Source organism: Xylocopa sonorina, chromosome 10 (genome assembly GCF_050948175.1).
Source record: "Xylocopa sonorina isolate GNS202 chromosome 10, iyXylSono1_principal, whole genome shotgun sequence".
Taxonomy (NCBI): Eukaryota; Metazoa; Arthropoda; class Insecta; order Hymenoptera; family Apidae; genus Xylocopa; species Xylocopa sonorina.
In genome coordinates this window covers 2,243,311-2,259,324 of record NC_135202.1, presented here as the reverse complement: position 1 = coordinate 2,259,324, position 16,014 = coordinate 2,243,311, and the positions used below count along the sequence as shown (strand labels likewise).

At 30.4% G+C, this 16,014-nt stretch overlaps 3 protein-coding genes across 9 annotated transcripts; all 3 read right to left on the bottom strand.

Moving 5' to 3' along the window:
• Nucleotides 1-1,403: 1,403 nt before the first annotated feature.
• Man1 (LEM domain-containing inner nuclear membrane protein MAN1) lies at nucleotides 1,404-6,832 on the bottom strand. Its single transcript, XM_076902352.1, has 11 exons — nucleotides 6,268-6,832; nucleotides 5,353-6,032; nucleotides 5,161-5,263; nucleotides 4,657-4,862; nucleotides 3,646-3,860; nucleotides 3,391-3,519; nucleotides 3,160-3,289; nucleotides 2,551-2,824; nucleotides 2,162-2,383; nucleotides 1,908-2,092; nucleotides 1,404-1,669 (listed from the first exon to the last, which is right to left on the bottom strand). The coding sequence occupies exons 1-11, from the start codon at nucleotides 6,432-6,434 to the stop codon at nucleotides 1,542-1,544; spliced, it is 2,439 nt and encodes an 812-aa protein (XP_076758467.1). The 5' UTR covers nucleotides 6,435-6,832; the 3' UTR covers nucleotides 1,404-1,541.
• Nucleotides 6,833-7,341: 509 nt separating this feature from the next.
• On the bottom strand, nucleotides 7,342-9,677 carry LOC143428113 (mitochondrial-processing peptidase subunit beta). Of its 2 annotated transcripts, none has more exons than XM_076902811.1 (9): nucleotides 9,478-9,677; nucleotides 9,136-9,399; nucleotides 8,855-9,026; nucleotides 8,631-8,787; nucleotides 8,334-8,545; nucleotides 8,122-8,265; nucleotides 7,889-8,034; nucleotides 7,618-7,821; nucleotides 7,342-7,525 (listed from the first exon to the last, which is right to left on the bottom strand). In XM_076902811.1, exons 1-9 carry the CDS (start codon nucleotides 9,541-9,543, stop codon nucleotides 7,385-7,387), a joined length of 1,506 nt encoding a protein of 501 aa, XP_076758926.1. In that variant the 5' UTR covers nucleotides 9,544-9,677; the 3' UTR covers nucleotides 7,342-7,384. The 2 variants fall into 2 exon arrangements, with proteins under 2 accessions (XP_076758926.1, XP_076758927.1); XM_076902812.1 differs by having other exon boundaries at nucleotides 8,334-8,473.
• A 454-nt stretch (nucleotides 9,678-10,131) lies between these two features.
• Nucleotides 10,132-14,553, bottom strand: LOC143428120 (uncharacterized). 6 transcript variants are annotated; one of them, XM_076902829.1, is made up of 8 exons: nucleotides 14,491-14,553; nucleotides 12,948-13,151; nucleotides 12,590-12,851; nucleotides 12,382-12,504; nucleotides 11,722-11,883; nucleotides 11,444-11,638; nucleotides 11,134-11,327; nucleotides 10,137-11,045 (listed from the first exon to the last, which is right to left on the bottom strand). In XM_076902829.1, the coding sequence occupies exons 2-8, from the start codon at nucleotides 13,136-13,138 to the stop codon at nucleotides 10,886-10,888; spliced, it is 1,287 nt and encodes a 428-aa protein (XP_076758944.1). In that variant the 5' UTR covers nucleotides 13,139-13,151; nucleotides 14,491-14,553; the 3' UTR covers nucleotides 10,137-10,885. The 6 variants fall into 6 exon arrangements, with proteins under 6 accessions (XP_076758946.1, XP_076758944.1, XP_076758943.1 ...); XM_076902828.1 differs by lacking the exon at nucleotides 14,491-14,553 and adding an exon at nucleotides 14,257-14,317; XM_076902826.1 differs by lacking the exon at nucleotides 14,491-14,553 and adding an exon at nucleotides 14,071-14,220.
• Nucleotides 14,554-16,014: the final 1,461 nt, after the last annotated feature.

The following is a 16,014-nucleotide window of genomic DNA, read 5'->3' as shown; positions in this document are numbered from 1 at the left end:
TTGAATTCTAAAGGAAACATGTGTGGATATTAAAAAATCATTGGAAAATATACAAAATACAAAAATTTAATTAATTTATTATTTTAAGTAGCAATATACATTATTACACGTCAATGTGCATAAATGAAAATATTAAAATATTGATACTCTCTACAAGATATAAAATAAACTGTATCGTGCAATACTTATGTACTGGAATATAATAAATAAAATTATTAAGTTTAGTGAGAGAAAGAGAAAGAGAGAGAAAAAATAATTCGATACTAGAAATGTTCATGTCAATATCATCTTTTTTGCGCACCCTTCATTTACTACAATGTATCTATAAAATTTCCAAGTATTTCTAATGTGATAGTAAACATATTTATTTATATTCTCAAATTCTCACTTATCGTTCGTAAATCTTTGAATATCGATAAAAATTAATATATAATAATTTCATGTTTAACTGTAGCTTTTCGGATCAAGTTTCGCTTCAAGAAGTCATATTATTATACACTTTTGAATACATATATATGGACTGGTATGCAAAAAAATATTAGTAACTTTAGAAACTCCGAAAAGAATGGCTTTGGAACAAAATATTCTTTGCAACGCATTCATCCTTTCATACCATTCAAATTGTGCATATCAAATATTTTTGTATCGTTAAAACTTGAAAAGATGTACAAAGCTGTTCCTTCGGATGGAACGCTGCTAAAGAATATTTCCTTAATTTATATCAAATACAAAGTACGCATGTTACGAATTACGTTAACAAAAATGACAATTTACAATAATTATAGCATATTCATATTTTCTAGTACTGTTGCATTTCTTTTTATATTTTCCACTGAAGAATTTCAGTAATACAGTATTCTTCAGAAGTATCAAAAGCAAACGGTAAGCATGTAAAAAGAATGTAATCTCTATTTAGCAAATGTTAGTAAAATAAAAGGAGCAAATTTTTAATATAATTTAGAAAAACGATATCAGGTATCATCTAATTAGAGATATAATTAGAAAGATTAAATTTAATGCGGTCAATTAAATATTGTGCCCCTATAACACACGCACGAGAAAAATATATCATAGAATATAGAAATTTGGATATGCATTTTATTGTCTTGTATATTGCTACTTGAAAAATGTTCACAAAATGCAGCGTTGAGAATTATTTCTCCGCATTTACTTTACAGCAGTTTCATAAATAGTATGATCATTGAGTCTTATTTTTTGCCAACTTTCGTATCTTTAAAAAAAGGGCAATAAAACGTAATAATATACATGTTACAAAATCAAAACGCGAAAATGCTTATAAAAAAAGTCTCTGCCTCTTCCATTTTTATAATGTTATCACACAATTGCGAGCCCCATGGACTCTATACTTCTGCGATAGTACAAAGTCCTATCCTCTTCCAGAGCAAAAAATAGAAGTATATCTCGCGAATTCTGATCCGCAAGAAATGATTTCAGCGGCAAAAATTCATATTCTGCTTGTGATTCATCTATATACAAGCAAGGAGGTATTTCGTCACGTTTACATCCACATAGTATTTCTACTAATAATCCGCCTGCATTGACAGTCGTTGATTGTTGCTTGGTTTTAACGGTATTGTGCAACGACGCGCGTCTGGAAATCTCTCATGATATCTCTCCAATCTTAGATACTTTACAGTTACTAAATGACCTGGAAAAATGTTATGCATGATACATTGTGATACAAAAGAAAAGGAGCAACGTCGCATTTAGCACGCGACTATAGAGACTTCCTTGTTGACTTCATTCTGAGACGAAACGTTACATGGTAGGTTTGTATAACAGTCTATAAACAGGACACTGAGCATTGCAGCATGTCCCAGCGCGATATTCACATTCGGGTTGGTTTCTGATTTTTTGAGAGATTAAAAAATCTTCGATATACTCACCGTCGAACCAACATCCGTGTAAAGCTCTGTAAGCTTTCCCCGCGTCTTCTTGCGATATACATTTCATATAGACACAACCTTCTCGGCTACTACGATCTACACGGATGTGGAGAATCTTCACGCCCTCGCCACATTTCTCAAGAATAGCATCCTGTACCTTCGTCTCCCAGTCATCCTCAAATTCTCTAGGAAAATATGTACGTATTTACGTACGTATCGAAAACTATAATGAAAAACGTTATTAAAATACTTACACATCTACATCAAACATGTGTCTTATTTTCAGACATGGTGTCGGTGAACAGGTCAAACTATTAACAGAACCTTCCATCGTTTCGAACGCTTGACCTTGCCACACTTTAGATTTTTTGTTCAAAACGAAATTTTGAGTATTTGATTTGTTAAGACTGTTGTTCGGCAACCAACGCCATACGTGAAATTCTTCTCCTGCAACCTGCTGTACTTCTCTTCGAATTCTAAAATCGGATATCTTTGTTCCACATATGACAATGTACATGTACCAACGTAATAATAAAACATGGTAATTATGTACAAGTGCGCTTCTGAGCGTACTCGATAATCTCCAACTATTTAGAAATTGGATAACCAAATAGGATTTATAATAATTCATCGTGTTCCTCACCTAGATTCATTTTCGTCCAAGAATTTCACCGCCTTCTCCCAAAGTCCGGCCATTTTCTTTCGATCTTTCGGAGGTATAAGATTATCGCGTACGTGATTTATAGCAACAAAGCTCTCTTGCGTACCACCCGGCGTTGCAATTGCCGCATTTGGATGGTGCATCTCAACGATGTTAATAATCTCGCTAACAAGTTTAAACACTTCCCTCTCGGTACTTTTCTTGTACCTTATATACCAAACGAATGATTTCTGCATCCCTATAGTCGCTAGGAGGCCTGAGAATATGTCGTATCATTACTTATTACTGTTACACACGAAATTACTACAATGCAGAGTATGATAACGTACTCAATGTACATTTTCGATCTGATATGCTTATAAAATAACACGCATATTAAAAGTCTCGCGATATTGCATTCACAGTAAAATCAGATAACAAACACTACGGTAATAATAACGAGAAATTTTACTAATCTGACATAATTACAGCGTGTTAAAGTATTAAAATTGTAACAAAATGCAATACGTGTAAGATATGTAATACTAATCACGACTTGTACAAATATATACTTTCAAACCTCTTCCCACAATAAGTCGGTCAAAAATTTACCAAGTGACACAATTAGAAGAGAGGAAAATACGGTGAAAAGCTTGTTCTTGATGAGACACTGCATCGGCAGTTCCGGATTTGCAATCATCATACCCACTTTCCCGTTTAGACGAGTGGAAAATAACTTATCCTGTAACAAAGGGGGGGTGCCTTTCTCTTTAATTTATATACATTAGAAAGACAGAAATGACGAAACGAAGAAAAAGATGATCGAGAAACTTTTTACAATACCAAGGAATCCAAAACGTCGCCGGGACTTCCATTATCGTCACTAATGTCTATAAGAGAGATACCCCATTTCGGATTCTTAATAACGAGCAACTGTGCATTCTGCAAATCTTCTTTCACTTCCAAATTTGTCTGTAACGTCAGTTAATAATGAAACATAGGCTGTTTCGCGCAACTGCTGTTTAACTTCTGAATGGCTCATATAATATTATCATCTTGTTTTTTATTATGTATTTCTTTTTAGACAGTCCGACATACCACTTTAGTACTCGTGAACATTTGCATGATTTCGGAATCGGCCAGGTAAGGAGTTTCGCTGGAATTGTCGCATATCATGGACACAGCCTTTTTCGTTAAAATTGGTTGAAGCCTCTTCAACAGTTGTAATACGGAATCTACATTCTCTTTCATTACACAATTAACTGCAGGCGATTCATGGTCATCTCCAAGAAAGCATAACGGTATGTTGCTATCTACAAATTAAAACGCAAGACTGCAGACAATTATCAAAATTTATTAGATACATACTTGAATTTATATTTTAATTTAAGTTAAGAGTACATTACGTAATACGTTCTCATCTATTTATTTCATGCGGATAAGAATGGGGAATCTTTTGAGTAACTAAAGTAAACAGCAATAATATACAAAAAAAAAAGAAAAAAAAGGATAAAATTATTGTAATGGGAAAGGAAATAAAATATCAAAATTAATACATATAGTAATACTTATTATTTTATTACATATGTTAATAAAAATAATACATATTTTAAGCATGACGTTACGAAACTGATTATACATTATTCAATGTTAACGAGCATGAATATAAAAAGTGACTCAAATTATTAAAACAATTTCTAATATTTACGAACTTTTTTGCATTTCCAATAACTGTTAGCAATTATTAACACATAATGATGAATGAAATTTTGTGCAAATGAACTAACGGTATCTATTTGAATAATATTATATTTATGTATAAATCATCCCAACTCTTTCTCTAAAAAGACGCAATTGTTATACAATACAAATTTATATGTGTTCCTTCTTAAAATGTTAACAACTACTTTATTTTCCTACATTAAACAGCTCGAATTCGTAATAAAACATTACACACATTACAATGTATTGATTTTTAATTTGTAACTTTATTTAAAATGCTTCCCCACAATATTGTTAGTTAATATGTATATTCGTGTAATTTGCTTTGTACTCCTCTAAATGTTCTTCCATACACATTACTTAATTGTTACGATTCTGAATACCTACCCATTGACACAGACGGAAATGTTTCTGCTTTTCCACCAAGTCCCATGTATATAACAGCAAGAATTCCAAAAAACAAAGCGAGTACTACTACCAAGACCACAGATACCATATTGTGATTGTTTCGTACATCTTCCCTGTTCGCAGATGCTGGTTTAAACATTCTGTTTACTGTTTTCCGAGGTCTATCGGCAGGTGAAGGAGTATGTCTACAATTGAAGATTTATTTATATCGCTGTACAATATAAATATTTGGGATGTTATTCTACAGATCAAAATTAATGCAACAAAAAACCAAGGTTGAGAATAATTTATAGCAAATAAATAATTTATTACGTGCGTACTTGAAAGATTCTCAAAGTTTTTTTTCTCAAAAACAAAACATTAAAAGCAATTTTGCTGTTCTTGATTTTCGTATCTTGAAAAAAAGATTCTACAAGATCGCACTCTTTAAAAACTTTTTCTCACAATTGGTCAATCTGTTATAACACTACACTTTACGCATACCTTGAACTTGATAACGGATATAACGATCTTAGAGAGGAAAAGTGTCCGTTCGAATCCTTTTCCTTCAGATCTGGTACAGTTGATGTAAAACGCGAAGATGGACCTAAACATTAATAATGTTAAAAATAATTAATTATTGATTTCTATTAATACACATCGCACACTAATAACTTATATAGATACAATATTTACTTTTTAAGCTGCTCGAAGACGTAGATGGTAAATTGATGGACGATCTTGAACTAAGCCTCCTTGTAAATTCTGAGAGGAATGGTGTTTCATAATTAGCCAATAAGTCTCTTTGATTTGTACCATCTTTTATACAAGTATCTTCACTCGTAGAGTATATCGGAGAAATATTAGAATCAAAAAATGATTCGTACTTATTATCTTTCATTGAATGGATAGATCTTGATTTGGAATCGTACGGTTTTGGAACCTGTTCTTGATCAGAAATATTATGCTCGTAGATTCTAGACTGTTGAGATTTTCCAATGTTTGATAAATATTTAGATGGAGAATATGTTTTAGTCGTTTCTTCGACAATATCTGAATCAGAACCAGTTTCTAAGCCGTCTGTTACGCTTGACAATTTATTAAATTTAGTATACTTTTTATGAGTGGTATTTATTATTGTACGAGTTGTGAAGGATGAGGGGCTATCGTAATCCGGTGCAATGGGATCCTTAAATTCTGAATGTATAGGTTTTTCTTTAACCGAATTTTTTGATATGTTCGATTCAGACGACGATACAACTGATGGCGGCGGTGGCATAGGATTTGCCATGGTTTGCCTTTTGGCAACCATTGCTGCTTTTTTCTTTTTGATAGTCGTAGAACTTGTGTCATCATCTGTATCTTCGCTGCTGTATCTAATACATAAACGTAATAAAATGAAATTTTACTATGAAAATCATTAAAACATAATATCGGTGTTCCAAACAATAAACGACAAGACACTAAGAAATTTGTGTAAAATGAAATTCTTAATTAAGGATAAACAAAAAAACTGAAAAGCAAAACTTGGAAATCTTTCACATTTAACTCACATTTTAATCGGATACCAGAAAAATGATAATTAAAAATTAAATAAAAAACTAGAAATACCTGGCAGCCAATGAATGTCGTGACCCTGCACCGCCTCGAGTCTCAATGAGAGCTTTCAGCTTTTTAATGAGAATTTTTCTGGTCGTTTGTGTTACAGGACCCACTGGATACCCGTATTCGAGCAATTTACTTCGCAACTCCGAGTCACTTAAAGCGTCCACCGACATTTTGTTTACGGAAAATAGTACTCTTTCGAAGAGAAACCCGGCAAAAATGTTGCCTCGTGCACGAAACTCCTGCTAGTACGTCTCTACTATGGAGTGTAGTTAGAATTTGGCCCGCGGCGATAACACGATTGAAAATTCACAATCACTAAATTGCACACGTGCCACCTTTCACAGTGCCAAAATTGTTGACCGTAACACTACACAAATCAAAAAATAATCTTGGTTACAACTAAAAAATGGCGCAATTTTCTAACGGTCGCGATCGCGCGCATACTCGTTCACACTATTTCACGCCACTCAACTCTGTCAACCGTAGTCATAGAATACAGTTTATCAAGATAATCTGCTCGGGTCGGAAAATTCAGGTTATCCTGTTATTACATTTTTTATTCGACCGCTCGGTTAATATTCGATTTAACTTCGAAACTGCTTTTACTTCCTCACGATTTCTGCCTTTCTTATTTCGCAAATATTATTAAGTGATTTTTCCACGAGCCGCTCATCATTGATTCGTGATTTTTGGAACGATATTTTGGAATGTGCTTGTGCAATATCAACGCTCATGAGCTAATTATAGAACGCAGCGCACGCAATCGTGAATTACGCGCATTTAGCCGTTATTATGAATAAATGAATAGAATGGTATAAATAAACATGGTTTATGACGTACAATTTTTCGTTCTTCATTCTCTTAAAAGAGATGTTAGTTTTTTTATATACGGTAATAGAGGTATTGTAAGGAACATCTTCCGAGACTTTCATTAAATGAATTTTCAGTCTTTATTAATTTTGTTTATATTTTCAAATGAATTTTATTCGCACACATACTTTTTTTTGCACTTACATTAATTTACTCTCTTTCTAAAACTTAAACCTTTTTTCTTCTATTATAATTAACATTAAAAGAAAGAATGTAACCATTACTTTGTATAAATATCTTATAATTATCCTTAATATCTTAACAGGTAAAGTCCATTTCTTATTAGAGGATAATCTGGTAAATTTTCAATACGACCAATAGCTACAACAACTGGATCTCGATCGTAAATATATTTTCCGGAAACTTCTCTTATTTTATCTGCCGTTAGCTTCTGTAACATGAAATTGTTGCGTGTGCATGTGTACTTGTTATTTAGATACTTTACATTTAAAAAAAAAAAAATGAAAAGAGAGCAGAATTTACCTCATACAGTGTAACTCTTTGCTCGATCGGTTCGTAACATCCATATCTAAAAACATTTTCAACAATATCGAAAAAACGATTTACCGAATTGTTTTTTACTATCAAATCTTTTGTTATGCACTCATTAATAGCACGAGACACTTCCTTTTCAGTTATTATTGTACATAATTTCATCCATTCTTTATGGAGCCCATCAACCATATTCTACACAAATATATTAGGAATAAAAATTATTAAGAGTGAAGTATCCTTTTTTATACTTGAAATATACCTCGAGTCCTAATTTGTCACAAACAAAGTAACACCCCCAAATACTTGTAGTCTGTCCCCAATTATGAAAAAAGGATTTATACATATGACACAAAGATGTATTGAAAGCATTGTGTGCAAGATATGGTGCATTATGGTTTGCTCCACCTATGGAAAAATATTACCAATATAATATTAAATATTTTATTTTTATTAAATTGTTAAATTATTAAAATACAGAATAAAGTAACTTACTATACGACCTATCCCATGAGCCCACAATATGCTTAGCCACAGTAAGAGTAACATGATCTTCGCGTTGTTTATAACTTGGCCCTTCAAGCCCAATCGCTACATATCCTAATTCATTGTCGTCATCTCTTAAACGTAAATCAGCAGCTACAGATTATAATATATGCATAAAGTATTTACATAAAGAGATAATGAAATAACAAAAGATAGCGAACCTGAAAACCGATACTCGAGTGATTCTATACAAGATCGCATTTTGCTAGGAATTCCGAATGATGTTTTATAATCTTCGACATTGCATTTAAAGTGCTTGCAAATAATTCTTTGTAGCTCTTTTAAACAAATAGATCCAGTGCTGATCATTGTCATGTAACATGTTCGAAATAAGCGATTTCGGAACTGAACTAAATTATCCGTAGAAAATTTTCTGTGAATTTAATATTGTAATTATTAATGAATGTTTGTTAAGCATTTTTTATAAATATATATCTTCTTTGACCATTTATACTTACTTTATTATGTTAGATTCTGGGTATATACTTGTACCAAGGGCAGTATCTTGATATGCAATACTTGGCAAATAATCCATTACAATTCCCTCTCTGTCTGATTCCATCTGTGAGAGCTCGTGTAAAATTACACATTTTTCCTGCGCAACATCTTCATCGCCTAGAAATACGATTTTCATAAAAGAAAAAATATAAGATATTAGAGGAAACTCTTATCTTTGACTTACATATTATCCCATTTAAGATTATATCAGCAAATAGTTGAACGAATTTGTCTATTTTGCATGAAAATACAGTTCCATAAAAAAGGAAAATGTCTCGCATTCCAATGGTTATAACTTTTGCACCAATGTCTTCAATCATGTTCTCTATTTGATCCTGATTATTGCACTTCGTTTTCTGCATTGAACACAAATATCTAAGCATAACTTCCTACTTACTTGTCTACTAATAATAATACACGTGCGCATATTAATTATATATTTTGTTACATTTTCCTGTTATATACCCTGAAAAGTAGATGTTCTAAAAATAAAACGCTACCGCGTTCCTCAGGCATTTCATACATTGAACCAGCTGGAAGAAAACATCCTATGGTGGTAGCGAAAGAATCTCTACGTTCGCACACAAGACGCATGCCGTTGTTCATATAACAAGATTCCGTTATATCACTTAAATTCGAACTCGGACTTTCATGTTTAGATAATTTCCTGGAAATGCCTTTATAGTCTCCAAACATTTTATGCCGCTTACTTGAAACAGAAGCGAGTCCCTTTAAACCAAATTCGATATAGCATTGCGTTTAATGCTTCTTATATGATTAACTTAGAAAAATTAATGTAACATGTACTCGTTTGATATATTTATGTTTAATATTTCCTGGTATCCAGCATAAATGTCTTGACATAGCTATCATTTTTCATTCAAGTTATCCATACAGAACACTATTAAACTACGTATACATTTATATGCGCATAACAATTGAAGATATAAATTTCCTTTCCTTCACTTGATTACATACACATCAAATACTTGATACTTCTTAAGCTGCTAAAAATAAATAATTTATTTGAATCATCTCATTTTAATTATTTTTTATAGCTTTTATGTCTCATACGTATTCTATAAATAAATAATGCTCAAATATAAGTATTTAAATTTTGTATATATATAAAAAGTAATATTAAGTAAAAATATTATATATATATAATGTAACGTTATATATATATAAAATATTCGAAATATAAATTTTTATTATGCACGATAATATTGTTAACAATATCAACAATATCAACAAGAACGGAATGATTTTCTACAGTATAAAAATCGGTAACACAAGGCATACGCCCATACACTCCAAAGACAGATACTTATATGTAATTTATTCATAAAATATAATAACACAAAAATGTTTCCTTAATAATGGTCAATACAGAAAATTTTACTTATGCTCATAAATACTTCTAAAAGTACATACTATGTTTTGTACGTACTATATATTAGAAATACTTATAACTAATGACTTTTTGTAAATAGAATCACATATTGATGTCTTACATATAATTCTTCTTCAATCATTTTTCTCAATCATTTGTACCAATTATCAACTTTATATCAAACTTGAATGCCATACTGCAAAACATTTTTTAATTAGATAGTTGTAAGTAATTAAAATGATATTATAAAAAAGTAAAAACACATATTTGTCTCTATTTTTTTTTTCTTTCTTTCTTTTCTAAGATAATCGTTATTATTATCAATGCATATGACTTCTTTGTTCTTGAAAATGAAGTATTTAAAACATTTTATACGTATTAATGTTTTTTTCTTGAGAATCAAACTTCATTATATTATATTAACACAGAATTACATTGAACACTGCTAATATATAATTTAATATCAGCAGATTGCACACACAATAAAATTTATATACATGTAGTAGGACTGTAACACATACAAATAAATACTTACACTGAACACACACGGAAATTGTAAAATTAAGATATAAAGTACTATTCTATATTCCGCATCGTAGTTATACATTTATTATTCAATGAAATGTTAAAAATTGTTTGTCCCTAATTCTTACATCTATATTCATTTGTATTGCGGAAAATAGATCCATTTAATTGTAAAAGAATCACTCTGTATTCCTCAAATGCTTGTGCCTGTCGATGTTTAAACATGTATTAAACATATATTTTTAAGTTTGACCATCGAATTGAATGCACAATGAATGCAGTCTGTCACAGCTGTATTTAATCAAAAGAGGTAATTATTTGAACGTTAGGTCTTTGCGATTTGAAAGTTTCAACAGCTTGCCTTGTAACAGATGTACCACTTACGTCCAGATGTTCGAGACTCGATGCATTTAATGCCAAATGCATAAGACTTGAATTTGTAACATGTGGATAATTTCTAAAATATGCAAGAAACTATGTTATTTGTCATTGTTAATTTTTTTTATAAATTAAGAAAAATTGCTTATACTACGCTATGATAATACCTGACAACTAATGTTTTTAACAGTGGTTTATTAAATATTCGTTTATCTTCTTCTACGACTATAACCCCTTCTGCCGAATTATTGATTATCCTGCGATCACATGTATCGCTACCAAGGGCACATATTACTCTATCTGTTATTAAACAACGTCCAAACATATAACTTTCCCAACGAAATCCATCTTCGACCAAAAACTAAAAGAAGAGAATACATCAGAAAATCTCATCAGTAGCATATAACTATTAACCCTTCATGTTAACTTAACTGACTTTTGTATTGACGATACATTCTTCCTTATGAGCATACTTACTTGTGCAAGATTTTCATCTTCATATACAGGAAGTTGGTTAAAGGCATCTCGTTGCAAAGGACGCGGCTCTGGTTCAGGCGGCTCTGTGTTTCGTGAACTGGAAGGAAATTCCAAATAAAGATGCGTTAAAGTTTTGGTACAACTAAAACATCCAACTTCACTATCACCAAGTGCTGTATCTCTTAAATCAAGAATCTGAAATATGCAATTATTGAATTAATTGATTAATAATATTATGTAAAATTATTAAGAAGATAACAATAGATGAAACTACTTACTTCTAATGTTTTGAATCCGAATCTTGTGGCCAAACTAGTATAAGCAACACACTCGCCTAAACGGTGACACGAATTTAGCCTTAATTCCTTCAGTTTTGGCATTTTACTAATAACCAGCAATGAATGTGGAGTAAACCATTGACAATTACTTAAAATTAAACACTGAAAAATAAACAAGTATTAATATACAGATACAATGTCATTTGAGTATAAAAGATTTTAAAGAAGGGTAAAAGAATAACGGTGAAGAGAATAAAAGAAAAAGAAAGAGAGAGAGAGAGAGAGAGAGAGAGAGAGAGAGAGAGAGAGAGAGAGAGAGAGAGAGAGAGAGAGAGAGAGAGAGAGAGAGAGAGAGAGAGAGATGAATAAACAAAAATATATACACATAGCTTGCTCTTATTTTTGTATTGCTTGAAATGAAATATTTATCTTAATTTTGGAAAAAAAGTGAGTTATTTAAAAATGGACCTACCAAATAATTATTAAGTCAAAGTACTTCTCAATTTTCAATTAGTGTAAGCAGTTGTTCTGTAACTTATAGTTATCCATTTACAATAAAGCACAAGTAAGAAGAAGTAAATTGCACATAAAAGAGCAAAATATAGCAAATGCCAGGAAAAATAATTTTAAAAACATGCAACAATAAAATAAGGTTCTTACTGTTAGATTAGGCATATGGAAATTCATTTTAAAAAAGTAAGATTTATTACTACGCAAATACCCCATTTTGCAACCCTCTAATGAAAGTTTTTCAATGGTACGTGGAAAATCTGTTATCTGAATCTGTAAACAGACAAAGTATATTTTATTCATTAGTAAAATGTTTTATTCTTCTTTGAAAAGAAGCTTAATCCATAATTGATCTTACTTTATCTCCGTTAATACGGTATTCCTCAATAATTAATTCTTTGAGGTCGGTGCATGTTGTTTTAATTGAATTGAAGAAACATGGGCTGAGTTCTGCATCATTTTCGTAAAATAAATTACCACGCATAGCCAAACTTGTTGTCATAGGTTGAAGAAACCTTATATACTCTTTCAAGTCATTTAATAATATAGGCGATGCTCGAAAATCTACCCTTCTCCACAAAGTCATGTCTTGCGCTACTCGAGCTAATCTCTGACAAGATCTAGTAATGTACAAATAAAAAAAAATGAAATTAAACTATTATCCACGTATTCAATTTTAATCTAGTCTAGTTTCGTATAAATTTCTCAAAACTCACAAACTTATTGCCATAAGATCTTTAGGATTCAAAAATTTAAATATGTTTAGCAGAACATCATCAGAAAAGTCTAATATATGTGGATATATTATATCATTTTCCCTTTTATCTTCTTCAAATTTAATACGTTTCATATCTTCCTCGCTACTTGAAGCTTTAGGAGACAAAGACCTACTGCGTTTCATTTTCATTTTCTTTTTACACCTGCACAAAGCAAAAGCAAAAAAAGTTAAAATAAAATATATACATGAATACCCTTATCAATTCATAGTACTAAGTTTCCAACGCTTAAATATTATTCTATAGCTTTATTATTTCAAGACCGTTTCAATATTCCATAAGCAAACAAATTTTTATATTTTTGCACAGTCATCTTTCACTGCGATTCCTTAAAGTACATATACGTATTTTATTATAAAAAATAAATTTATAACTATATATATAGGGAAATACAAATGTACATGTAACAAATCAAACGATTAGGTATCGACAACCCTTGTTCTTCCAACGGTTTAAATTCTTCTTGCATCTTGTTTAAACAATTCTAAAAGACTACAAGTTCTTTCTAGTTTCAAATTGAAACAGATGTAAAAACACAAAGAAAGTTTTGTTCACAAAACAGTCTAATTTTGACTGCTGAATAAGCTCTGTTTCTTTGGCTGAAACCCAGAAATAGTGATAAAATTTCTGCCAACCATATGCCACTATGAGCAATGATCCTACATAACGTTTTACATATTTTAGACATAAAAATACGTTTTTTGTCACATTTAACACTTTTTTTAATTGTAAAACAAATGATGGTTACTTCTATAAAAAGTTTATTTTAATATAGCATTTATAATCTGATTTACAAAAAATTGCTAAATTGTGTATTGAACGCTGATGTATGATACGTAAAAGGTTCAATTTTTATATTAATATAATAACATTTAGTTAATACCACATCAAGGTAAACAGTGTTGTATAAAATTCAGAATTTTGCATTCAGCGATATTATTATAAAACATTACATATATCGAATAGTTCTATTTCAGAATTTTTATTATTATCATAAAATATTCGTTTTTTCAAACTTGCATCACAAAAATTATATTATCGTCAAAAATCAACAAGTACTAACATAACCTTATGTTTCAAATACTGTCACTATAGCGTTACGTTTAAACGATTATTATTTTGTCATTTCAAATGAATAAAAATTGTGTTAGATGCACGTCAATAGTATTTCAAACATTAGCTGTTTTAATATAGCGTAATTTATTTAACTCATCGAGAAAGATAGATGCAAAACAATAATCGCACACACTTTTGTTCGATCAGACTAGAAACAACTTCTTATAAACTTGACTTTAGTTCACTGTAACATTTTTTTTTTTTTTTTAATCACTTGTGGCGTATATGTGCGTTTGTAAAACACGCTCGCGAGAAATCGAGAAAATGTAAAAATGTAAAAATAAATGTATTTTAAACTTTGTAAACAGTTTAGATATATTATATTATAATAGCGTTGCGAAAAACATTCACTTATGACTTGATTTACAATGTTTTTTACATAGTCCGATATGCATGAAAACGTAGTATCTAGTTTTATTCAATAACTTTTAGGTTTTCGTTTCAATATTTATAAATTAAATAATAAGTAATGAGAATAGGATGAAACCTTACAATCGTTAAATAAAATACGTATTAATAATTTATGTCAAAAGTTAGCTGTAATTAGATACACTTCAAACTTACACAATTTAATGTATCATCTAGTATAATTTAAAATATTTAATATTTTGAGTTAGATATATCCGATCAACCGAATCTGCTCGAGAAATTTCTTCGAATGTTTTCTACAAACTTTGTCAACAGCATAGCCTCAGATTTAATGCAGAATCTGCTACATTCCGGTGTATTATGTCCAATTAACAAAGTACACATGGTTGTGTTGACAGATTACTGACATCAATCTGCTATCAGAGAGAACATACGTTTATTACACTTATATACATTGACGCACCTCCAAGTCCTAAATGAATCTGTAATTACCCACTAATTACAATAAATTTGCTATAATAATTAAATACATAACGTTAGCAGTGAAGTATTTGAATACTTTATGATAAGTTTTCCAAATTTTAGAAAAATAAAAAATATTAGAGTTCATTTAATAAAGCAATTCAATGTGTTTAGGGAGAGTCAAATAAACTATATACATTTTGCATGTTTTTTAATATATTATATAATATATTTAAATATAGTATTAGAGTTGGAAAATATATGTACAATGTAAAATATAAAAATTAACACGGTACAAATTTGAAAAATAATCATGTCAGTTTTTGCTACAAGTTGCATACAGCAGGGGGCTACTTAAGAATCAAAGTATTGAGTTATCGTTTTATAAGTAGATCTTGAAAGTAAATGATTTTGATGATTCTCATAATTAGGCACAAATTATGCGATAAATAAAAGCACTGTATCTTTGGATTTAATATTTGCTTTACAATACTTCAATATAAATAAAGGGTATTTTCTGCTTTGCCGAAAATACCATTTCCTTAGGAACAGTACACTAACAGTTTTTCGTCTTACTCACTGGACCATATTATATACAATGTTATCATTATAAATCTATGTATGTACCTCAAATGTTCACCTAGCAACTAGGTGATACACATAGAAACACAGTCTTAAACTCATTAATTCTGTTTCAGTATGTATATATACAAGACTTTGTGATCAAATAAAGTCTGACCAGTAATTAAAATAAATCGTTTGTACTGTAGAAACTTCATTTACATCTTAAGATGTTTATTATACAAAAACAAAATTTCGTTACTGCACATCTAGTAACGAATTCTGTGTTCGTATTTAAACAAAAATTTCGTGTTTATATCGATAAACAATATATGTTAATATACGCTGAATAATAAAAAGTTATGCGAACTAAATGTCTCGCTAATACTCACTTGTATTGAATATAATGAAAGAAAGGTGCATAATAAATTAATTATCAACATAAACAATGATTTGCACGGTAAATTATAAATTTCTCTTTAGTCTATCCTTGTTGCGC